A 24,068-nucleotide genomic window follows, 5' to 3' on the forward strand; every position below is an offset into this window, starting at 1 on the left:
AATCCTTAATGAAGGGATCTGACACTCAAGAGGCAATATAGCTTCTACACCATAAACGAGGGAATAATGGGTTGCTTGTGTAGGCATTCGATATGTTGTTCAATATGCCCAAAGTGCTTCTCCTACTCTTTCATGCCAATCCCTCTTTGACTTATCAACAATTTTCTTCAATAAGTTACAAAGGGTCTTGTTGAATGCCTCTACGAGACCATTGGTCGGTGCATTGTACATTGATGAATTGTAGTAAAGTATTGGATTAAAAAGACCAAAATTTTAATCCAAATCAACTTGAATTCAAGTAATAGTATCCAAATAACTTAAGTTTAACCCAAACCGGAAACAATTGGAAATGACTTAGACTCAATTGAACATTTTGGATAAGATGTGAAATTTTTTAGAATTTTGATTGAAAATCTATTATTTCGGATTGAGGTCTAACAAATGTGAAAACTAGGGCTATATTTTGGAAGAGTTTGTAATGACTAATTTGAGTCTAACTCGAATTAAAAAATAATCAATTGGGGTTTAACTCAACTTGACTTTTAACTTAAAGATACTCAACTCAAATCGAATCTAACTTCATTTTTCTAAGTTCGGGTTGATTAGATTAGACACGATTTTGAGGGTTGATTAGATTGCACAAGTCAAAATTTATCCATAAATAACTTTTTTTTCTAGGTATTTTCACCAAAATTTTAATAATAGTTAGATAAAATTTCAAAATAGTAACAAAAAAAAAAAATTATATATCTTTCAAAAAAAATAAAAAATATATCTCGTATAATATAATTTGATATTTTAAAAAATATATATATAAATAAAATAAATATTATTATATAAAATTATAAATATTATAAAGATATTAAATTGGGTTCGGTTTGTCTGAAGCCTGACCTAAGCGTACCCAAAACTAAGCTCATGTTAAAAAAACTTGACCCAAGTCTAATCTTAGCCCAACCCGAGTATTGAGTCCGCCAAGTGTTTGGATCAGATCAACTCGCCGCCCATATTGAAAACTCAACCCTTCTTGTGGCCCAAAATCCCAAGGAGAGAGAAAGGAGAAAAGATGAGAAAAATGACGAGTCAAATGACATAAAGGAATATCTGAAATTGGATCCCCAATGCAAAATCAAATCCAGGAGTTAGAATCCAATCCAAACCAGAAGTATAGAAAGTAGAGGAAACCCACCTCTTCTTCCAACCCTCAATCCACAATCACATATTCATATTCCTTCTCTTTCGCCCCCATTCTCATCATGGACTCTTCAACCCACATCACACAACCCATCTTCAGACTCCAAGAGCTGCCGCCACCTCCTCCTCCGCCGCCCCATAACGACACCCAGTGATATGTCTCCACCGCCCCCGCCTCCCCCTCCGCCGAAGCCACCGCAGCAGGCGCCGATCAGCAACTGCCACAGCAACCTCTGTAAGCACCTGCCCAAACCCACATCGCTGCCTGATCTGTTCTTCACTGCTCTCTCCCTCCTCTTCCTCTTCCCTTCCTCCCCTAAACCCCAGACCCTCTTTTCGAAGATCTCCTCCCTCTCTTTCCCTCAAAACCCTCGTCGCTTTCTCAAAACCCCCACCATGATCTCACCCTCGAATCCTAAACCCATCACCCAGTTCTCATCCCCGCAGTCTCTCACCGATTGGCTCAAGCATCGTCTCCCCTCCGACTCTTTCGCTTCTTGGGGGGTCAAGCCCGGCACCAAGAACGTCCACAATCTCTGGCTTGAGCTCTCTGAGGGCGAAACCTCGCTCGCCGATTCCATTCCTCCTATCCGTACAGTACGTGTCGTCACGGTTCGGATTATCAGCGAAGACAACCGAATTCTCCTCGAGTCGCACCAGGAATTGTCAGACGGCACAATTCGGGAACGATGCCGGCCCTTGTCGGAGAAAATGAAGCCCGGCGAGACCCTTGAATGCGCTGTTCATCGGGCGGTTAAGGAAGAGCTAGGATCGATAATTCAGGGCAATGGGAATGTGAGGATTGTGCCCGGGTCGTATGAGCAGAAGGTGGAGGAGAGGGTTTCGGCTTCCTACCCGGGTTTGCCGGCCTGTTATGTGTTGCATTCTGTGAATGCGTGGGTCGATGGATTACCTGACGGAGAATTTTGTACGGAAGAGGAAGAATATAGGGATTGGAATGGGATGGGCATTGCAGAGATGGCCGTTTCTGTGAAAAGACATTACTGGAAATGGGTTGATTTTGATTCAGTGTGATGTTTGATGATCTGGGTGGTGACTGGTGAGTCACTACTTCTCTTTGATATTTTACAGGGTTTATCACTTCTTTTTTTCTTTGTCTAAGATAATTTTGTCCGTTGATGCAGATCACCGTAATAACCGAAACTTTTCTGATGTTTATGAATGAGTTTGTAATATGATTACAATTAGTCAAATGGCATTTGAGATGGGAATGATTGAATTGCTTCATTCAATTTGAAGGGTCGTTGCTTTAATCACTGAATTGCATCTGTGTGTTTATTTCAAGTTTGATCGCAGGAGGGATGGGAAATGTAATGGTATAGTGACTTAACTATGATCCATAAGCAACTCTTTTCTTTTTGTTCGTTTTTCAATTTTTCAAGAGAATCCCATGTAGGTTTTTTTTTTTTTTTTTTATCAGTAAATGAGATTTATATTAAAAAGCGCCAAAAAGGGCGCACCAAAGTACCCACAATGAGGAGAATCCCATGTAGCTGGAATCATGTGTTTGAATTTTTGAGGCAGATAGGTCACTTGGATGGTTGGATTGTGTTTGCATTGATCATTAGACAAGTGGGTTATCATTTCACTGGCATCTTATCACTACACAGTTGTAGAAATGGGGATGGATGAAGACTATGGTTGTGGAAAAGATGGGGAAGGCTTAGCATAATTTGAAGTACCTTGCGTAATTTGCCTATTTATTTCATGTCCCTGTATAAATGCCCAACTGAGGCTTGAGAAAATTTAGAGACTTACTTTGGAGAGGAGGAGCTTTAGAAAAAAAGATGCAAATTTAGAGACTTACTTTGGGGAGGAGGGGCTTTAGAAAAAAAAATGCATTTAATGAAATGACCAATTGTTTGTTGGAAGAAGAGAAAACGAGGTCTAGGAATTAGAGGCCTCTCTTTGCTTAATAGGGCTCTCATGTGTCAATGGTGTTGGAGATATGCTTTAAAATGAGAAGCCTTATGGAAAAACGTCATTCAGGAAAAGTATGGAGAGGATGAGGGGCTTGGTGTTCTTGCAAAGTGAGGGAAGGGTATGGAGTTGGGGTTTGGAAAAACATCAGGAATACATAGGACTTGGCTGACAGTAGCGTATCCTTTGAGAAGTTGATAATGGAATAAGGGTGAAGCTTTGGAAGGATAGGTGGTATGGGATGGACCCTTATGTTTGGCTTTCCCTCCCTTGTATGCCTTAGCATCATCTAAAGAGGCTTGGTGGCAGATGTTTAGGATGATTTGGGAGAGGGGGGGCCACTGGAATCCTTGTTTAACTGGACACTTCAATGATTGGGAGCTAGATAATGTAAAATCTCTTTTCTCAAGGCTTCAAGAAAGGTCCTTGAAGAGGGAAGAGTGATAAGAGTGGTACAAATGGATTCTAGGAATGGGTTTTCTCTATCAAATCTATATATTCCATTACAGACCCAATGCATGTAATTCCTTTAATTGTGGTCATTATTTGGAATTCATGGATCTCATCAAAAGCAAGTTTTTTTGGCTTAGGAAGCTAGCAAAGGCAGTGTTGTCCATGGATCAGCTTTAGAGGAGAAGGCAGTCGATGGTGAATAGATTTGTTCTTTGCAAAAGTGAACTAGAATCAATAGATCACATTCTCCTTCAATGCATCTAAGTAAGGACACTATGACAACTTTTGTTTTCTTTGTTCAACATTATATAGGTCCTTCCTTCTATGATCCAAAAGATTATTTTAAGTTGGCATGACTACTTTGCGGAAAGAAAACATACGAAGGTTTGGAGAGCCAGTCCATAAATGCATTTTTTGGACAATTTGGAAGGAAAAAAGTCAAAAGAGTATTTGAATTTTTTTTTACTCTTGTGGCACCTTTGTACAGTCCTTGTGTACTTTAGTGTGCCTTCTTTTGAAAATGTTATTAATAACAGTCTCTTGCCTTTTTAAAAAAAAAAAGAAAAAAGATTATTCAAAAAGCAAGGAGTAGCCAATTCTTTCCTTAGCAAACTTGTGCCATGGGTTAGCTTGTTCATAGAAGTATCAATGTCTTTAATTCATCTTGTAGATTGGGCAGAATCTAGTTGAGGGGAGGGAGTAACTATTTTTTTGTGTGTTTTCTCTCTTTTTGGCAACAACTTTTAGTACCTATCATATACATTATATATATATATATATATATATATATATATATACTATTTTCGTGCTTATTTACCAAAAAGAAAAAAAAAAAAAAAGGGGGGGGGAAAGGAAATGGGGATGGCAGAATTGGTTGATTGGTTAAGGTCCCTGGGATTTTGCTCCTTTTCTCACTGAAAGAGTATTTGGAAGAACAGAGCAGAAGATCACCCTCACTTCTCTATCAAGCGTGTGCTTGAACCAAGTTTCAAGGCATTGAGAAGCCGAAAATGTTGTCTTGCAAGGAAATTGTGTAGATGTTGATGTTGGATGTTTCACTAGAATGGCCGCTGTTTGCTTTGGAGAAGTATCTGTGTATAGAAAGAGGGACTTGGAACATACTTTCTGGTGCCATCTGTGAATTTGTTTGTGTATAGAAAGAGGGATATGGAAGATATGCTGTGCTACAGCCAAGTTTATATCGGATGCTAGCTACATTTTGCGGAGATGAGAGTGGACTCCAGGACTTTTATCAGAATAAGAGTATGCACATCATACCGCTTGGTGATTGGGACTTGCCATTGTTCATGGACCAAACCAAAAGGAAAAACCAGGAGTAGTTCAATCTAATGGTGGAAAAGAATTGGAAAGAACTCGATCGACTGCCTAATGACAGCACAAGAGGTCTTTGTTTGAGTGGATGTTGCATAGATAATTTTCTTTTTCTTTTTTTTCTTTTTTTGATATGCAATAAAAGATGTATATATAAGGCAAAAGAAAAGGGCACACAAGATGTAGAAATGGTCAAGCTACAAAAGAGATCACAAAAAAAAAGAAAAAATCCCCCACCCCTCTCTCTCTCTCTCTCACGCAGCGAGTTCCTAACCAATCAACAAGATCAATTGAAGGTATTGATCCTTCTCTGATGTATGTCCTGACCCATGCTAAGAGGTTACTAAGGAACAAATATTTCAACTTTTGATCCGACATTTCATTGTTTTTAAACTCATGTTGGTTTCTTTCCTTTCACAATGTCCAAAAAATGCATAGGGGAGAAGCTTTCCAAAACTTTTTCCATTTTTTTTCCTACAAATGAGTCATCTCAACTTAATAGAGTTTCTTTGATCGAAAAAGGAAGCCAAGCTAATGCCAAAAAAAAAGAGAACAACAGCTGTCATATAATCCTTAACTTGATTCAATGAACAAGAATGTGATCAATTGATTCCCCTTGGATTTTACAAAGAGAACATCTATTCACCGATGATCACCCTCTTTTTTGGAGTTGATCTATTGTCAATACTTTTTCGTGCGGAGATACTATGCATGGAGCATATAAACTGCCTGACTCTTAACTCATTCACATGTTGCTGCTACTGCTGCAGCCTATTCAAAATCGACTTTGAGAGTGTTCGATATCCCTTGTCATTGAAACCTAATCCTTCATACTTTGGCAGGCTCTTGAGGTCTTTCTAGACACTTCATTTTCATTTTTGTATGGACTTTATGTGTAGGAAATTACTGGCTTTTGAAATCCTCAAAAAGTAGTGTAACTTTTGGAATTGGTGGCACCCAATCTCTGCCTTTCATTCTCCTTTTTCAGTTCTTTAGAGATAGAACTGTTACTGTCTGTATCTATGACCTTACTATTAGATTATGAGAAATGATTCCTCAGCTACCACCTGCCAAGGAAGTGGGACAACAGCCCAACCCAACTGTCAAAAAGACAAAAAAAAAAAAAGTAAAGGATGAAAATTGACTGAATATCTAAAACATTTAGAAATGTATAACAAACTATTGGCTTGATGAGGTACTCCATTGAAATCATCCTTATTTGTCCAATAAAAAGGAAATAACAAAAACATTATTCCGAGTACTTACTTTTAAGCAAAACCCAAGATTGTCAGCACTCATTTGGACTTTAGTGAGTGAAGCTTGATATGATCAGTTCAGGGGCTAGTGGTTTAGCTCATTTCTGCTACTTCTTTCAATTGTCTTAGTTGTTAAGTTAGTGGGTCTCTAGAGGTTTTCGAACATATGGCTGGTAGGATGAAGTAAGGAAAGGGTGGAAATCAAAACTCCTTGACTGAAGGTGAGATCGTTTCTCTGATAAAGGAATCGAGTTCATCCTGTTTCTCAGTAAATGAATCGAGCTCAGCCTCCCAGTCTTGCTTGGTTTGTGCCACTGTAGTATTAAGAACAGAAATAGAACAGTAAAAGAGAATCAGTTTATTCTCTTTGTACGAGTGTAAGTGTGGAATGGACGGAATTAAACCCTCCATTCAAGCCCATCAAGACACTTATTTCCATATACTTGAATGAGTATATTCTTCAGTATGCCCATTTTTCCAAACACCCAAATTCCATGTCTTGGGGATGATTCAAAGCACCAAGAAAGAGAAAAATTTACAGAAAGCCAAAGGCACAAAGGGACCCAGCAGTTGGGGCTGTGCAGGGATCCAAGAGTTCCATTAGCTCTATAATAATTTAAAGGTGAGGGATTCAGATGGAAATTTTAGGATTCCTTACCCAGAAAGCAGTAGAATTCCCGCCTTTTATGTTTTCTTTTCTCCCTGGAATCTCATCTTTCTCCATGCCCAGAAAACAATCAAAGAAGGAAAGGCGAAAGAATCCCGCCTCATCGTTCCACTCTCTCAAAAAACTGCTTAAAAAAGATACTAGAAAACTTCTTTTTTCTATCTTTCCTCATCACATGTGAGGCGAAATGAAGTCAGAATGATGGAAAAAGAGAAGATAAGATACACAATCCAAACAAGCTTTTCATTCTCACTTATAATTGTAACTTTCAATCCTATCTTTCCTTATTAATTACAGATACTGAAGAGCAAAACACATGAACCCTTAAGACAGCAAAATAGGTAACAATGCAAACACAAAGAAAGAACTCACTGGATGTGAATAGTTAAATCTTAATTCAAACAGTAGTAGAGCACTGAGTTCCTTCTTTTGAACTCAGTGGACCAGATGGGATGGAGGGTCCAAATGCCATCACAGCAACACAATTAACGTTAAGTCGGTATCGGCCAGAAACCCAAGTCCCCACCTTCCATCGAACCCGGCCATCGAGCTTTAAACTCAGAACAAGTTTTCCTGCCGTCTGATCACGTCCAACTTCATAACCAAAAGATGGAGCCACCGGTAGGGCAGTTCCAACCAAGGACGCCGTCAAGAGATTGCTTTCTTCATGACCTTGATAGAAGGGAGGAAGAGAGGTGTCAACAGTTATCTGTTGGCCCTTGTAAGAGGCATAAACTTGTACCATGTCATAGTAAATGCCAACCTTCGTATTTGGATTCTTGGAGAGGAGTGTAAGTTGGATAGAGGAGTTGAGAAGATGAGGCCCTGAGAGGTTGAGCTGATAGATATCGGCTTCTTTGAGGCTGAACTCAGGCTTAGTGGGATGTAGGATAAGCCAGACAAGTAAGATGAGTGAGAGAACAGAGAACAGAAAGGAAAAGCCAGACCAATATAGCTTCTTGTAGAATTTGTCAATGTTCAATCCTTTGTCGGCACAGTGTTTGGGAGATTTTGAATCGACTTTAGACATTTGCAGAAGGCGAGAGGAAGGTGGAGGAGGAGAGGGAGGAGGTTTACAAGGCTAAGCAATGAGAGGTAGTGGATTTAAAAAGGGAAGCAATAGGGAACAGAAAGCAGCAATTATTTTCCCCTCCCACCTTTTGACTGGCAGCTCCTCCTCGTGGTGGATGGTAGCTGTGAGATATTTACTCATTTGATTTCTCAAATCAACGTTTATATTTAGGCTGAACTGCTTTGGCTAATAATCACATGATTCCCCATCTGAAAATCATCTTCTTAACCGTTGGATCAGTCGACTACCCCTTAAAAGTAGTCCCCGCTCCACACTTCCATTGTTGATTATATAATGCATGTCATAGTCTACCAACTGAATTAGGAACAGGCCATGGATGTGAGAGGAGCTTAACCTTTTTCAAAAGCAGGTAAAGCTTCTTCGATGTTCATATTTGTTGACTTTCCAAATAAAAACACATGAATTCCTTCTACTATCATTTCTATATTAGGTGTTTGGTACTAGACAAGTTTCAAGTTTCGATACTTTTATCAAGCATAACCCTGTTGATCATGTTCCATGAAAATTGAATGCACCAAAAACTATACACCTTTAAACGCCGTTTTATCGAGTAGTTAGCATGAAAATAGAAGACCACTAAATCAAGTTTATCAGAGTTAAAGTTTGGTATGCAAGGTGTCGATAGTGATTAGCAGCTGAAACAACTCTAATGGTTGAAATAGCATACATGTAGGGACACCCAAAATACAACAGGTATCAATTTTCCCTGTTAGGTCCATCTTTCCCAGTTCCTATCAAGAATATGCATGTATCTTTGCTATCTCATAAGGGAGAGACACCGTGCTTAACAAGTTGCATATTTTATTCTTGCTTTACAAATTTTTATGCACACCATGATGACTGATGGGATTGAGAGAGTGATGCGGGGATATCTATCTGAGCCGAATCAGAAGGAAAGTGCACGCTTATAGAATGATTGAGACCAAAGTAGAGCTTTATAAAGGGCTAAGAGATAGTGTTTGGAGATAAGTTAGAAATGATACAATAGCTGAATGGCCTCTTACTGTTTCCACCTTGTTTGGCAGACAAGAATTGGTACATGAAAATGAAATCAGTTTTGGCAAGTAGAGTAGTGAAAGCAAGGATGTATAATTTGTATGGAATGAAAGAGTTTTGAAGTTATGGGTATCGTTGTTTATTGAGCTGTGCACGGAAAAAGACTTCAAAAAGAAAGAAGACAAGGGGAATCTGAAAACTGGCTTTTAGGAAGGCCGTAGGAAGCATCCATTTTCCTAGGGTATTATAGCGTCTCATTTGGATGTTACTTTTGAGTTAAGAAAAGAGTAGAATTGTTAGTTGAGATGACACTGATGTAATCTCAACCATCCATCTTTTGATCACTGGTGTAGGATGGTGATTGTCATGGTTTAGCAGCAGGAACTTCATGTTTTTGGTAAAGCTGTAGGACCCTCCCGGCCAGGATCTTCAAAAGAATATTACAGTCTGGGAATTAAAGGGGTTTGAAATTAGGGAGAGTTGTTCTGCTTTTGAAAACCTTTCAGTTATATCGAGCCCCGCCTGCAATCAAGGGAAAGTTGGTCGACCCCATTGTTTTTTAAGTGATTTCTCCTCTACTTTTCTTTCCTTTTTATTTTTGGCTTAATTTCTTCGCAATGGGACCAAAACAAGCCCCTTATGTCTTGGATTAGACCAGGTAAAGAAAGATCTTCACCTTTTCTATTTCATTGAATTTTAATAGAAGTATGCAATTATGGGGTTTCTCATCCCATCACCTACACCCTACTGGCTGTTTGTGTCTTCTAGAAAACCCGAAACCCGGTGATTTGCAGGTTCTAAGTCTACCGTGTTTGGTAAAAACCTTATTGCAATCCAGCAGTTTTAAGGCACTTAAATTAAACCCAACTTTATGGTGGATGGTACTTTACTACTTTCTGGTAAAGCAAAGAGCATTACCAAACGTTTCAGAAGGAAAGATGCAACGTCTGATAGCTCTGCTACCACCATATTGGTAGGTGTGCCCGTGAAATGTATTGTTTTCAAGCCTTTGTATTTTTCTCTATGGGCATATGCGGCTACCAGATTGTTCTTGATAGCTCCATCTCAAACTGAAGTTACAGTGAAAAGTAAGATCAAAATATTGTGGCATTTGAAAAAGTTTTATTAGGCTAGTAGTCAAAGATCAACATGTCCTCGCTTGGAACAGTAGAACGAGCCATTTTTTACTAGGAAAAAAAGCCAAACCACCAACCTTCTCAGAGTTGGGCAAAGGCAAACCACACGAAACTGTCTGAACAAAAGTAACCAATGTTCACTTCATAAAAATCTACAGAGCTCTTGGACCCAAGATCATTTAAACTTGGATATGGATGAGCAATGCAAAAATTATATACTATTTAATGTATGAGAGTTACTGAATAAAGATATCTACATATGGACAAAACAAAAAAATTAACTCAACAGCTCCTTCACATAATGCAGAGAAAGGCAGGATTGGAAATTTACAAAACCCATTTCACAACAAATACAAAGACTATTCAAGTCAAAACCCACAAGGGAGACAAGAAGCTACTGAAATTAGAAAGTACCTTCAATGCTCCTTGTGTTCCCTCCTCTCTGTTCCTCAAGCTTCAAGAAATCGAAGAGGTGGAAATTTTGCGCTTGCAGATCATCTGAGATCTTCAATGCAGTTAGGTGCATCTGCTTCCCCTTCTGGAAGAAGTTGAGTGACTAACCATCAAACGAACTGCCATAGTATGTATCAGGCTCTGCAGGTGGGGGGATGGTATGCACTTGTCGAACAAACTGTCCTTTTACTCGGGGTCGCTGCTCTGCAAGCTTCTTTCTGCTTTCATAACGAACCTGTGAACAAAGTTTTGAGTCTCAAATATTTTAGCAAATGGGCACATTGGGTGTGATCTGCAACTGAAAATCGATTACTTAATACATATGGGGCACAGCCTGTTGCTACATCTATGTAATTCGCAAGTACAATGTAGCAGTACTAATGCTTATAATGATAATGGGAGTTTTAGCAGGGAATGAGCTTTATTCTTGCTTTGATTTTCATTTTCAGCTCCATTTGGTATTTGAGGAAACAAGCTTGGAAATGATTCAAGAGATTTCAAGCTGCAAGAAAACATAATCCTTCAGAATAAAGGACTTGACTTCCTACCACAATTTAGGGTGGCTGATTCCCAGAAAAAGACTGGTTTTCCACATCTCATTACATATCAAACCAACCTCACAGCCATAAGAATACTAGTTTCATTGGAAACCATCACTTCTCTACTCTTTCAAGGTATGTTATCAGTTGAAACAATCATGTTCTTCAGGAACAAGCTTTACAAACAGGAGACAAAATACAGGCAAAACAGACCATGTCCTGCCATCCACATGTAAAAACCAAAGGTTGCTTATCTAAAGGACACTATGGTTATTTCCCTGAGGTAGTTGTTTGATCCTGGGAAGCCTCTGGTTCATTTTATATAGGTTTAAACCAATGCCCATCAGGACGGAAAACTGCCTGTCTTGCAGAACTTGGTGTAAAATGTGGGATGGTTTGTGAAAAAGACATTTAGAAACAACAGCAGTAATAACATACCTTCTTCTCAAAGCATCTGTCTTTCCGCTTCAAGCGAAACTTGGTTAGAGCAGCTTCTCTTTGGATAGATCGTTGAGAGTGTCCTTCATGACTGAAGATACCTTCTTCATTCTTGCCCTCTGCAGCAGCCTGAACAACAGCAACTGTATTGGCATTCCCATTACTTCCACAAATGCTTCCACACCCAAAGCTATTCAGATTACTTGCACCACCATTACCAAAACTACTACTTGAATTCTGATCAGTGGCAGGAGAGAAGTGCCCTTGACCCTCCAATGAGTCCAATTTGTGCTCTGGCTTGTGATTAGTCTGGCTGGTGGAATTGTTGGCATTTTGCTCAAGTGCGTTACAAAGATGTTGAGAATCACTAGTTTCATGTCTGGATAGATGACATGGATTTGCTCGAAAGGAGAGTTCCTGCTGCCCAGCTGAACCCGGACTTGGCATAGGTGATGGGCCTGATTGTGCACAAAATATTGGGGGAACCACAGAACCATAACCAGTACACAGACCATCAAACCTTACACCTCTCACTGGAACTGGAGCAGGAAAAGCTCTCTGTTGAGGGCCACAAAGTGCAATTTCAACTCGTCCAGATGGACTAGTAGCTAGAGAGATCACACTTCTTTGAGTACTCAGTGTGGGACTAGTAATATCAGAGTTATAACCAGTAACCAGCTGAGATAAACGTTTATCAGAATCAGCTCCAAAGTTTTTCTGCTGATTGAAAACACCTGTTGATGGTAGATGTGGTGGCTGCAATGACCTGTTTATGTAGCTGCACAAAAGATCTCTGAATTGATTAGAAAATAGGAACTTGGTTGATAATTCACCTAAGTATGGTGTACTTTAGAAAAGGAGCCCCATCCCAACCCAACAAAAAGTAAAAAAGAAAAATAGAAAGAGTAAAACGAGAGAAAATAACTCAAATAGATCAGATTTCCTCTTTAGAACTTCCGATATTACAATAATTTCAGCTTATTTCTATGTTTGCCTTTTATGCACCTTAAGACTCCACTGGGAGCTAAGAGAATGACACAAAGAAGAGGCACATAATGATAATAGCTTGAAAAAGGAAGCCATTCTGAAGAAATCTTCAGCATTTTCCTTTCCTTTCCCTCATTCTTTTCAGCATCCAAAAGAGCCTAAAGCATAAAATGTTAAAGAATACATAACAGTTGTTTTAAACTTTAACTGGGTTAAGCACTAAAGTATAATATTTCCCCAACAGAAACCGTGTACTGTCTGTTTAGAAAATAGATGGAGAAATAATAAAGTTGCCACTACTAATCATAAAAGGATAATCAGGAATAGAAAATGGAGACTCACCGTGAAAAGGCCGAGCCATTAGAATGGTTCAGTGTATGCCTTTCATCAGCAACTTGATTCTCAGGGCTACTAGGATGAGATCTTCTCAAGGAAAGGTCCAACTGTGGAATAGAATCACTCTTTTTGGTGCCATTATTTGAACAAGAATTTCCATAAGTGCATTTTTGAGAATTATCAAATACTCCAATCAAGTCGATGGCTTCTCTAGATGAGCTGCCCAATATGGCATTGTTACCACAAGCCTCACTAGGAGCGTTAGCACCTTGCCCATCATTTTCTGGTTCCACTGCTTCAGGCTGAGTCATTGTGTTCACATCCCTGCAGGCAGCCTCCAGTGTTCCTATTTCATACATTTGCAAATATAAGATTCTTCTCTAGTGAACTAAACAAACAGACAACAAGATGCCAAATGGAAACAAGGGTTTTACCCCCAGCCTCTTTATTGTGCATAAGAAATTTCGGGCCCAATTTGGCATATTCTTCATTCTTCTGCATTTTTGTGTCACTCACAAGAGATCTGCTCCATGTCGGATTTGAGAAATCCTGCATAGTTTCCATGTAGGCACTCTCAGCTTCCAAGTCTGGCTTTGAACAAGAGCTCTGCACAAGAGACAGCAAACATGCAGTCTCTACGTGAAATTTCATGTAGCCAACCTAAACTGAGAGGAAATTCCTTTTACCCATAAGTAGCCTTATAAATGTATATAATCATGGATCCTGGATAATGTATACATGATATATACCCAGCAGCATAATTAAATAATCCACGAGTAATCTACATTCAGCTAAAAGGGCAGCATACTGGATGGAAAAATGAAACCAATCCAGTATGGTTTTACATGGCATCAGAAACAAACCATTAAGGTGGCTTGTCTTAGGGTTCTAGAACAAGGCCCAACCTATCCTACAGCCAATTCTAATGTAAATATTATGGTTAAATAAATGATTGCATTTCCATGGACCCCCAAATGTCTCTTCACACAGGTCAAAGGAAATGCCCAATCAATTAATACACATCTTTGTTGCATTCTACTATTTGTATGGGACAACATTATGAATGGATCCTTATATATTAAAAGGAATACATTTGCTCCATCAAAAGAATGTCCAGAAAATGAGAAACACTAACCTGAGCATCACTCACTTTATTGAGTGCTTCCTTATTTTTCTGAATACAAGCAACATGATCACTTGAGTGATTACTTGTGGGGTTGTTTTCAGAAGTGGCTTCGACCTTCTGTTGTGCAACACTCTCGTCTTGGGGGCCATTTCCGCTAACAGTTGACTGATAGTACAATATAGTAAATCAAGATTAGTTATAAGTTACTAAGAAACCAAAAGGAAGCATATAATATTTCTGACAAGTTTAAGGATTAAGCATACAGATTGTCTTCTCCAGACATGTTGCCACAAATTCTTCAGCTCATTTCTTCTAACAGGCTTAACAAGAAAGTCAGCTGCACCTCTCAACATGCATTTATAAACCGTGTTTATCGAACCATGTGAGGACATCACTGCATTATCACACAAGAAACGCTAAATTATTTTTAAGATAAAATTTAACATGGTGAAAATCAAATTTGCGGTATGCATATTCAGAAGTTATTGTTCACTATTCCATACTTATAACAGGAATGTTTTTGCAGATCTCATGTTCCATAATCAAGGTGAGGAGAGCAAAGCCAGATATTGATGGCAACTCCACTTCTGTCAATATGAGGTCAATGTTGTGGGGTCTAGCCTTCAGTACCTCCCATGCCTTTAAGCCATCAGGAACAGCAGCAACTGCAAATAGAAAAAGAATTGCTTTCAGTTACAAGAACAATACATCTACATGAATTCAATAGAAAAATAGTTGGGCCTGAAGGAGATATTCACTAGAGGTGAACTGCTTTTCAAGTGAATGCTACTGCTCTTGCACTTATTCTTAAAGGCACCAATCCAGCACTCCCTACTAACATCATCAAATCTCAATGTTCTACACAAAAGTACAGTTTAAGTTTTTCACAGACGGGTAAAAGTTGCTTAAATCAGTTCATGAAGCTCAAGCAGTCTTTATCAAAGGTAGGGTTGTTTCAGATAATTCCTTTTTAGCCCAGGATTTTTTAGGAATTATTGTTCCTCCTTTGTTAATCCTAGATGTGCCTTCAAGGTGAAAATCTAATTGACAAGATTATGAATAGAATCAAATTATAGAATGGCAAGTTTCTTCCTGAGAAAAGTTGACCTCAGCTGGTCATTATTATTATCAGTGCTTGGGTGTACAAATGTAGAACGTTCATTCTTCTCACACAGGTGACCCAAACAGTTCAATTGAAAGAAGCCTACAAGTGGTATTAATGGCCAGGACTCAATTTAAATTAGAAAAGTTGTTTGCACTTTTTCTAAGGCTATACAAACTGCCTATTTTGAGCCATGAACTTGATGCTATTCTTTTGGGAATACAAGTGACAGAGCCAAAAGATATATTCTGAGGAACCCTGCCGATGCTCCTTGGAGTGTCAATGGAGTATCTAAGGAGACTGTCCAAACCCCAACATAGTCTTAAGTATTGCCAATGCATCCATGTATGCAGGGAGATAAATTAAGCTTCTGACTTTATACCTGCCTACTGCCATCCTTCTAATAACGGAGACTTATACACTTAAGCAGAGTTTTCCTGCTTGTAAATGATTCCCTCGATCGTTTATGTCTAAATAAAAAATCAGATTCATGTTGTCCATAACGAACTAGATTATAAATAAACAAAATTACATGAACAATAAGAGCCCACATATACAGATTTCAGTTTTTGAACCTGGCAAGTCCCTGAAGACCATGGGTAAAAGTCTCCTACCCAAAGATTAGACACTCAAGGGTAGTTCAAGGAATGATCAGGTCAGTGCAAGAAACCTTGTACCAAGTATTTAGCATCAACCTGTGAAGCTAGTTTTGCCAATCAAGGGGATCTGGAACATCGGTTGCAACATTAAAGAGCAAAGTTTACCAACATGCCTCACTAATAATCAGATTGCAAAAACATGGATTTTCCCAAAAAGTTAGCCAAACAAAAACCCAAAGGACACAAACTCAAAAGAAAAAGGGAAAATAAAAAGCCAAAACCAACTCTCTTAATTCCTTGCTTAACACTTAATTCTTGCTCTGTTTCAGCAGAACAAGGATATTTCCATTCCCATATCACGTAAACTCAAAAACAAAAATTTAACCCAAAACACAACTCCATTAGAATGAACCAGAAAAAATGGAAATAGTTTCCAAGAAATAGGAGGTTAGAAGATCAAGGAGGGTATTCATGAGAGAGGAAGGTATTGATGATAAAACCTTAAAAATTTTACCCTTGAAAGAAATAGATGAATTGTACAGACCAAATTGGAAGAAGTTTGTTTAAGCAACTCTACTCATAAAACCATTGCTCTCATTTGCTCATGAAAATTAAAGAGAAGCATTTTTTTTTTATCCCTCCCAATCAAATAAAAATTCCCAAGATATTGACAACAAAGGCAATTCAACATCCCAATTTACGAAAGACCCCAAATTCACAAGCCTAATCTTCCCAATTCACAAGACCCCAAACCCCAAATTCCCAATTCAAATTTTGAAAAACAATGCTCAAAAACCAAACACAAATCAAAACCTGAAGCAAGCAAAGAAAACCTGTAAACAAACCTTTGTAACTGCATTTCCTGAGAAGCGCAGCGATAATTTGCCTGGTGGAATCATCCGCTTCAACCAACAAAACCCTGAGAACCATTCTGGGAAGAAACCTCTCCCACCTCACAACCCCACTGCCCACCTCCTTCTTCTCCACCTCACCCTCCATGCCTCCTCCTCCTGCCTCACTGCTCACCACAACCTCACCCATCAAAAACCCTAACGCCCACAAAACCTACACCGGTACAGCGTCTGCCCCAGAAACTAGAACTAAAATACAAAAATATCTATGCCGCAGTGAATTTGACGGCGCAGATTGAACGATCGGACGGTGGAGACGCAAAGCTCACCGATGACCGCCTCAAACCGAGAAGGCACAAAATATCTCAAAGGAGTGTTGGGTGGGCCCGGGTGTGCCACGTCAGCGTAAAATCTAGCCAGATCAAAAGGCAAGGTGCCATTGGCCTCTCGTCGTTGGCGCATTTGTAAGGCCTTCATTCAACTGCCTGTTTTTTTAGGATATTTTGTGTGTGGGCGTGGGTCCTACTTTGGAAGATATTTTTGCCTTTTTTATAATATTTACTGCGCCGTCCTCACCCGGTATTGGATCTCGTGGACAGAATTGTGACACGTGGAAGAATATCAGGAGTGCTTGGTTTGTGGCTTCGAAGTTCTCCCACCGCCATCCTTTATATTTAATCAGATTCCCCACTCGCCGAGGTTCTGAAAGTGGTTTGCTACTCGCTGCCACATTGGAGATATGAGACCTGCGAGTATGATAAGGTAATATCTACTCTCCTCCTTGTTGGCCGCCGTGGTGGGTGGTTGTTTCAAATCTTAAATTCTAAGTCAGAGTATTATTATATTATTTTCTAGGCAATTTTTTAAATTCAATGGCGTGGATTTATTCTCAATGGGACAAAAGTCAACCTAAATTGATATGACTTGAATTGATTTGAGACGTGAGTGGTCAATAAAAAAATGAAAAATAAATTCATATTGTGTTTGGTTTTTGAAATATTAAAAAAAAAAAACAACGTAAAAATAATATGAAAAATAATAATAATAAGTTTAGAATTAATAAATTAATTATGAAATTAAGGCTAACAAACCCAAGTAAAAAAACGGAATGAGTTGGGTTTTTAAAATTTTTCCAAAAAACGATTTTCAAGCGATAATTAAGGAAAAATTGAACTGAAGAGACGAGAGTTAGAGAGATTATGAACATTAATTTTATATTGGTTCCATCAATTCAATTCAATCTACGTCCACCCTTCACAAGTTCTTTTCAAATAAAATATTCAAACCTAACAGAATTAATAAACACATACAAAGAAGGCTAAGATGAACTATGAATGCACAGAAAATGAATTGCAAGTGAGAGTTTAACAAACCAATAAGAGAACAAGAGCTTTGACAATAAGAAATAAGTAAATACGGAGTTTAATGCAAGTGTTATATTGTAATAAATGAATAAAAATTTTCTATTTATAAGTTCTCAATATAGGACATGAAAAAATACAGCAATAGGTTTTTCCTGATCAAGATTCAATCGACCAATTGACTAATTATTGGACATTTAATGCTTGACAAATAATCATTAGAAGGTTTAATGGGAAAAGGTACCCCTTAACCAAAAAAAGGATTTCCCTCAATTTGGGGAGAGTAACCATTCTAGAAGAGAAAAAAAACTTTTGCACCCCTCAATCCTCAATTGGGAAAAGGTAATTAGGGCCTGTTTGTTTAGTGTTTTCAAGAACTGTTTTCTGTTCTTGAAAACAAAAAACACCAAAAACTCGTTTGGTTGAGAGAGTAGTTTTTGTTTTTGTTGTTCCCCGTGTTCTCAAAATGGCACTGTTTAGAGAACAACAAAATGTTGTTTTCCCCGTTTTTTTACTGTTTACAGAACAAAATTAAACAAAAAAAAAACAATCTGTTCTCCGTGTTTTTTTTTTCTTCCCGTTCTCATCTCTTCTCCTTTCTTGATTTTTCCCCTTTCTCAGTTTTGATTTAGGGTTCGTGAAATTTAAATCCAATGGCACAATAGCAAAGAGATCCCTAAAACGGATCCAGAAAACACAGGGAGCAAAAGAAAAGCAATTTTTTTGGTTTTCCTTGGGGTTTTGCATGGATTTTCTCGGAAATCAAACGAGGATGAATTTTCCCAGAAATTGAACGAGCATGGATTTTCTTGGGAATCAAACGGAGGCATGGATTTTCTTGGGAATCAAACGGGGTTGCAGAAAAATAAAAATAAATAACAAGATTAGATTAGTACCTGGGAGGATTGAGAGTGGCAGAGGAAAATAGGGCCTTTTTAGGGTTTCTCTCGTCTGGAGGGCAACTTCAGAAAAGGGCTTCAGAAAAGGGCTTCTTGATGCCCGAGTGAAAAAAGGCCATTTCATTATTTTGAGAGAAGAGATAAAAAAAAACAACAAATCACGATAACAAGTTTATCTCAACTTAAGAATATGCTATAATTTTTCATAAAGTTAAAGATTAAATAAAAAAATATTAATAAAAATGATTTTATTATGTTTGATTTATTTTAAAAATATATAAAAATTATTTTTATTTTAAAATTAATAAAATAAATAATTTTTTTAATTTAAATGAACTATATATCTAAAAAATATTTATAAATTTATAATATAAAATTACTTGAAAAAAATATTTTATTAATTAGAAAAGAAAAAAAAAAAAAACATCTTTCAAACGTGTTTTTTGTTTTATTTGTTCTAAATTTTTTTTTTATTAACTCAACCAAACATGTTTTTTTGTTTTTGAGAACAAAAACTGTTTTTTAAAATTCAGTTCCCAAACATAATTTTTTTTTAAAAAAACACCAAAAACTGTTCTTAAAAACTATTCTCAAAAACTGTTTTCCAGAACAGTTTTCAAAAACAGCAACCAAACAGGCCCTTAGTCACCTAATTCCTTCATTGGTTGAACCCATCTTCGATCAATTAGACGTTTTTAGCTATATATATATATATATATATATATAAAAAAAAAAAAAAAAAAAAAACCCATCTTTTTCGATTCAAATTTATTCTAACACTTAAACAAGGTTTTTATGTAAGTTTATAAACTAATTTTGAGTGAATTTACCAAAATTTTTTGAATAAATATTTAAGCTTAAATAAAATAAACTTTCAATGTTTAACCCGTTCATGAGAATGACACATGAATGAAACAAAATTTCTAAATGCACCCAAGTATTCATCTTACATTGAGATCCTATACTTGAAAAGTCCTATGCTCTCTTAATCCTGCGTTTCTTGGATCCTTTGATGATTAACTTAATTTTTCATTTAAATATTTTAATTAATACTTTAAACTTTTCTTGATTTTAAATTATTAGTACTCTATCCATATTTTATTATAATAAAAAAAATGATTAGAACAACCCTTAGCTAACATTTATTTTATCTATTTATTTAAATTTACTTTATTTTTATTTATATCAAAATTTTCCATGAAAAATCAAAATAAGAAAATAATTTTAAAACTTTTTTCTTTTCTTAGTACTTATTTGAAACCAAATATGATATCAAAATTATTTCTAAATGTTTTTTCAAATACATTTCACTTTTTCCTTCTTTTAATTATATTTGATTATTTTTCATATGTTTTATATTAAATTAAATATTAAAAAATATTTTTCTTAACATTTTTTTCTTATTTTTATTTATTTATTCCTAAAAGCAAATTTAAATTTATTGATATTGAGTTAAATTATAAACTATGAGTGTGAAGAGTATTAAGAAATGAGCAAACATGTTATCAATCAAAGAGAATCCTAAGCTTATATTTTTTTTCACATGTCATTCAAAAACCATAATTCATTGTTAATGATTTTTGGTAAGGACCACTTCAACGAAATGAAGTGGTCTACAATTTTTCTTGGTTGAGTGTCAATCAGATGTTTCCAAAATATCTTAAAAAGTAGGAAATAATGCTTTGGAAAATATCTTCCAAAAAGTATACTAGGAAATTTTTTAAAACAAAATATTATTGCTGGTAAAAAAGTTAATTTCGCATAGGTTCCAGGTTATGTTTAGTTTTCAGAAAATTTGAAGGAAAATAGGAGAGAAAAAAAGAGAAAGAAAATAAAAAGTGAAAAAAATAAAAAAATAAGTTTAAACTCGATAAATTATTTTCATATATTTCTTTAAATTTATTTTACTTATTTCTTTTTATTATATAAAGATTAAATAATTTAAAATATATAAAATTTTGACAAATTTTAAATATATTTTATATTTTATTTCTTTTGTATGTTTTTCCACGTGAAACCAAATACAAAAAAAAAAAAAAAAAAAAAAAAAAAAAAAAAAAAAGAACTATTTTCTTAACATTATTTTCTTTTCTCAATAATTTTTAGGAATCAAACATAAGCTAACGTTTGAGCTAAATATACATAGTAACTATTGATTTTAAATTTTGTTAAATTCCTTCTTTATTATTTTTATTTGTTAACTTCTTTCATATCTTTTTTATTCAAAATAAGATAAGTATTTAATATAAATTTCAAACTAATAATTCTTTTGAGAAAACATTTTAAATTTTGTTAAATTCTTTTCGTATTAATATAATTACGAGAAAATAGTTTAAAACAACTAAACTGTTTGAGAAGTATTTTTGAAAACATTTCTAAAAACTATTCTATAATATTTGTATAACAAAAGTCTATTTTGAAACATTAAGGGTCTGTTTGGTTACTGTTTTTTAAAACTGTTATGAAAAGCAGTTTTTGAAAACAATTTTTAAGAACAGTTTTTTGTCTTCAAAAAAAAGAAAAAAAAAAATCGTGTTTGGGAACTAAATTCTGAAAAACAGTTTTTGTTCTAAAAAAAAAAACATGTTTGATTGAGTTAATAAAAAAAAATAGAATAAGTAAAACAAAAAATATGTTTGAAAGTTATTTTTTTAATTAATAAAGTGTTTTCTTCCATTAACTTGATATTATAAATATATAAATCATTTTCATATACACAATTCATTTAAATTAAAAAAATTATTCCATTTTAAAAACTTTACAATAGTTATAATTTTTTTAAATAAATGATGACTTTGTAACCATGTGTAAGTATATTAATTTCAATAATTTAAGGAAAAATAAAGGGTTTGCGGGTGGGGGTGTGGTGGTTAAGTAGGGCTCACATTTGTGGAAACACAAAAAACAATTAAGAAAACACAAAAAGAAGGAAGAGAAAACACGAAAAACAATCTATTGTTTGAATAATGAAAACATCTTTTTATTGTTCTAAAAAAAATGGTTTTTGAGAACACAGAAAACACAAAAAAAAAAAAAAAACAAAAACAAAAACACACCCCTTCCCTGAACAAGGTTTTTGTTTTTTGTTATAAAAACAGAAAACAGTTCTTGAAAATAGGAACCGGGCCTAAGTATTCTTAATTTGTTTTTTTTTTTTATGTTTTTAAATATGTTATAAAAATAACTTTTATTTATCATATTTTATTTTTAATTATTCTTAATATTTATATAATTATTATTTTTTAAATCCCTTAAAAAATAAGTGAAAATAACTAAAAACAATTCAAAGTTATTCTCTAAAAATATCATTTTATTTTTTGTTTTTAACAATAAAAAACTATTTTCTACTTTCATGGTTTTTTTATTTTTTATTTGGGAGAGTAGAACTTTGTTTTAAAAAAACAGTTTCGAGGCCCTATTTTTTGTATTTTAATAATGGAAATATGGGCTATGTTTATGAAGTTTTTTTAAAACAATTTTGAAAACCAATTTTTGATATAAGTTTTTAAAATTTGTTTTACAATTTTTTGTAAAATAAAAGTCCATTTAAGAACTTGAAATGTTCTTAACTTATTTTGATATATTGTTCTAAAAAATAATTTTTGAAAATTGTTCTATAATGTTTTGTAAAATAAAAGTTTGTTTGAAAATATAAAATATTTTTAACTTATTTTTAATATTTTTAAATATGTTTTAAAAATAATTTTTATATTTAGTGTTTTATTTTTAATCATTTTACATGTTTGTATAATTATTTTTCTAAAATAACCTTTAAAAAACAATTAAAACATGTTTTCTAAAAACATTTTATTTTTTGTTCTTAAAAATAAAAAAGAAAATATAGTTTATAGTTGTTAAACGTGTTTTTTTTTTATTCTGAAAAATAAAATATTGTTCTCCAAAATAGTTGTCAAATAGACCATAATTTTTTATTTTTATAAATAAAAAATTATTTATTAGTTTCTTATTATAAAAAAATGTTTTCCTTTTTTTTATTAATTTTTTATTATAAAAAATAAAAAAATCGACAACATGTTAGGTATTGATGAGATTCACATGCCTAAATTTTTCTACATATCATCCACAAGTTGCAACTCATTGTTAGTCATGACCATGACAAGAAGTTTCCAACTATTAGGACATCTCAACAAAATTGTTTGACATACAACTTTTCCTCAGGACTATCAAACAGATCTTTCCAAATATCCTAAAAAAAAAAAGTAACAAATAATGTTTTCACATGATGATCAAAATGTCAAAACAAGTTGTCTCCTATTAGACAACTCGCAAGAGATCCATTCACATTGCATCGACAAACAAATGCAAGAAAAATTTAATAGAAAAAAAAAATCGAATATAAGAAAATAATTTTCTTTTCTTAGCCTATGTTTAGTTATCAAAAAAATTGAGGAAAAAATGAAAGAGAAAAAAAAAATTAGAGAGAAAAAGTAGAAGGAAATAAAAAGTAACGGAAAATAAAAAATGAATTTAAAGTCAATAAATTATTTTTATTTGATGCTTCAAACTCATTCACTTATGTAAAGACCAAATAATTTGAAAATATATAAGTTTTTAACCAATTTTAATTATATTTGATTTTCGTTGACATTTTTCATAGGATAACAAATATGAGAAAATCATTTTCCTTAGGTTATGTTTAGATCATGGAAAATTTGAAGGAAAATGTAAAATATATATATATATATATATATAAAGAAAAAATAAAAGAGAAGAAAAAGGTAAAGAAAATAAAAAATAAAAAATAGATTTAAAGTCAATAATTTATTTTACTTATTTAAATCTTATATCTAAATATTAAATAATTTAAAAATATATAAATTTCTTAATAATTTCAATTATATTTGACTTTTTTGGTATTTTTCGTGGCAAAACCAAACATTTCCCTAATGCTATTCGAGAACCAAAACTTAGCATTTTTTTTTTCTTAGTATTTTATGAAAATCAAACATAACCTTAGTGTTTTTCAAAAATCAAACCGATGGTCAAAATTCTAATTCTAATTCTAATAAATAGAAAATTATTTTTAAGAATAATTCATGGGGAGAGTCTATTAAAATTATTAGAAAGCAATTCTAAACAAACAATTTATAAGCATAATTCTTAAAAGATAATTTTTATTTTTTTAAGAACAAAATTGTAGTTGAGAACTTCAATGAAAAATCCTCGAAATCCCCCTTAAAAAAAATGTTTTTAAGATAAATTTCAAAAATCTTATTGTAGACCCTCATTTTTTGTCGAGGTTTTTTTCATTTTTGGAGCATATTTTTACCACCTTTTAGGAGGTTTTG

The 24,068-nt window shown here is 34.6% G+C and overlaps 3 protein-coding genes across 4 annotated transcripts; 1 reads left to right on the forward strand and 2 right to left on the reverse strand.

The window, feature by feature from the left end:
* Positions 1–1,092: 1,092 nt before the first annotated feature.
* On the forward strand, positions 1,093–2,476 carry LOC117934127. The gene is made up of 2 exons (XM_034855758.1): positions 1,093–2,254; positions 2,340–2,476. The coding sequence occupies exon 1, from the start codon at positions 1,351–1,353 to the stop codon at positions 2,227–2,229; it is 879 nt and encodes a 292-aa protein (XP_034711649.1). The 5' UTR covers positions 1,093–1,350; the 3' UTR covers positions 2,230–2,254; positions 2,340–2,476.
* Positions 2,477–7,062: 4,586 nt separating this feature from the next.
* Positions 7,063–7,965, reverse strand: LOC117933531 (NDR1/HIN1-like protein 26). The gene has a single exon (XM_034854928.1). The coding sequence runs from the start codon at positions 7,871–7,873 to the stop codon at positions 7,241–7,243; it is 633 nt and encodes a 210-aa protein (XP_034710819.1). The 5' UTR covers positions 7,874–7,965; the 3' UTR covers positions 7,063–7,240.
* Positions 7,966–10,185: 2,220 nt separating this feature from the next.
* On the reverse strand, positions 10,186–16,802 carry LOC117933530 (two-component response regulator-like APRR5). Of its 2 annotated transcripts, none has more exons than XM_034854927.1 (8): positions 16,494–16,802; positions 14,451–14,612; positions 14,211–14,341; positions 13,957–14,112; positions 13,256–13,370; positions 12,828–13,167; positions 11,499–12,276; positions 10,186–10,756 (listed from the first exon to the last, which is right to left on the reverse strand). In XM_034854927.1, the coding sequence occupies exons 1-8, from the start codon at positions 16,687–16,689 to the stop codon at positions 10,625–10,627; spliced, it is 2,010 nt and encodes a 669-aa protein (XP_034710818.1). In that variant the 5' UTR covers positions 16,690–16,802; the 3' UTR covers positions 10,186–10,624. The 2 variants fall into 2 exon arrangements, with proteins under 2 accessions (XP_034710818.1, XP_034710816.1); XM_034854925.1 differs by having other exon boundaries at positions 13,256–13,427.
* Between the last annotated feature and the right edge of the window lie 7,266 nt (positions 16,803–24,068).

Source organism: Vitis riparia, chromosome 16 (assembly GCF_004353265.1).
Source record: "Vitis riparia cultivar Riparia Gloire de Montpellier isolate 1030 chromosome 16, EGFV_Vit.rip_1.0, whole genome shotgun sequence".
NCBI classification, from domain to species: Eukaryota; Viridiplantae; Streptophyta; class Magnoliopsida; order Vitales; family Vitaceae; genus Vitis; species Vitis riparia.

Coding starts and splice junctions, on each gene's coding strand:
- LOC117934127 (XM_034855758.1), top strand. CDS start 1,351: ATGTCTCCACCGCCCCCGCCTCCCCCTCCGCCGAAGCCACCGCAGCAG.
- LOC117933531 (XM_034854928.1), bottom strand. CDS start 7,873: ATGTCTAAAGTCGATTCAAAATCTCCCAAACACTGTGCCGACAAAGGA.
- LOC117933530 (XM_034854925.1), bottom strand. CDS start 16,689: ATGGGTGAGGTTGTGGTGAGCAGTGAGGCAGGAGGAGGAGGCATGGAG. Junction 14,113..14,210: donor ATGTCTGGAGAAGACAATCT/GTATGCTTAATC, acceptor TTGTACTATCAG/TCAACTGTTAGCGGAAATGG. Junction 10,757..11,498: donor ACAGATGCTTTGAGAAGAAG/GTATGTTATTAC, acceptor CTTTGTTCACAG/GTTCGTTATGAAAGCAGAAA.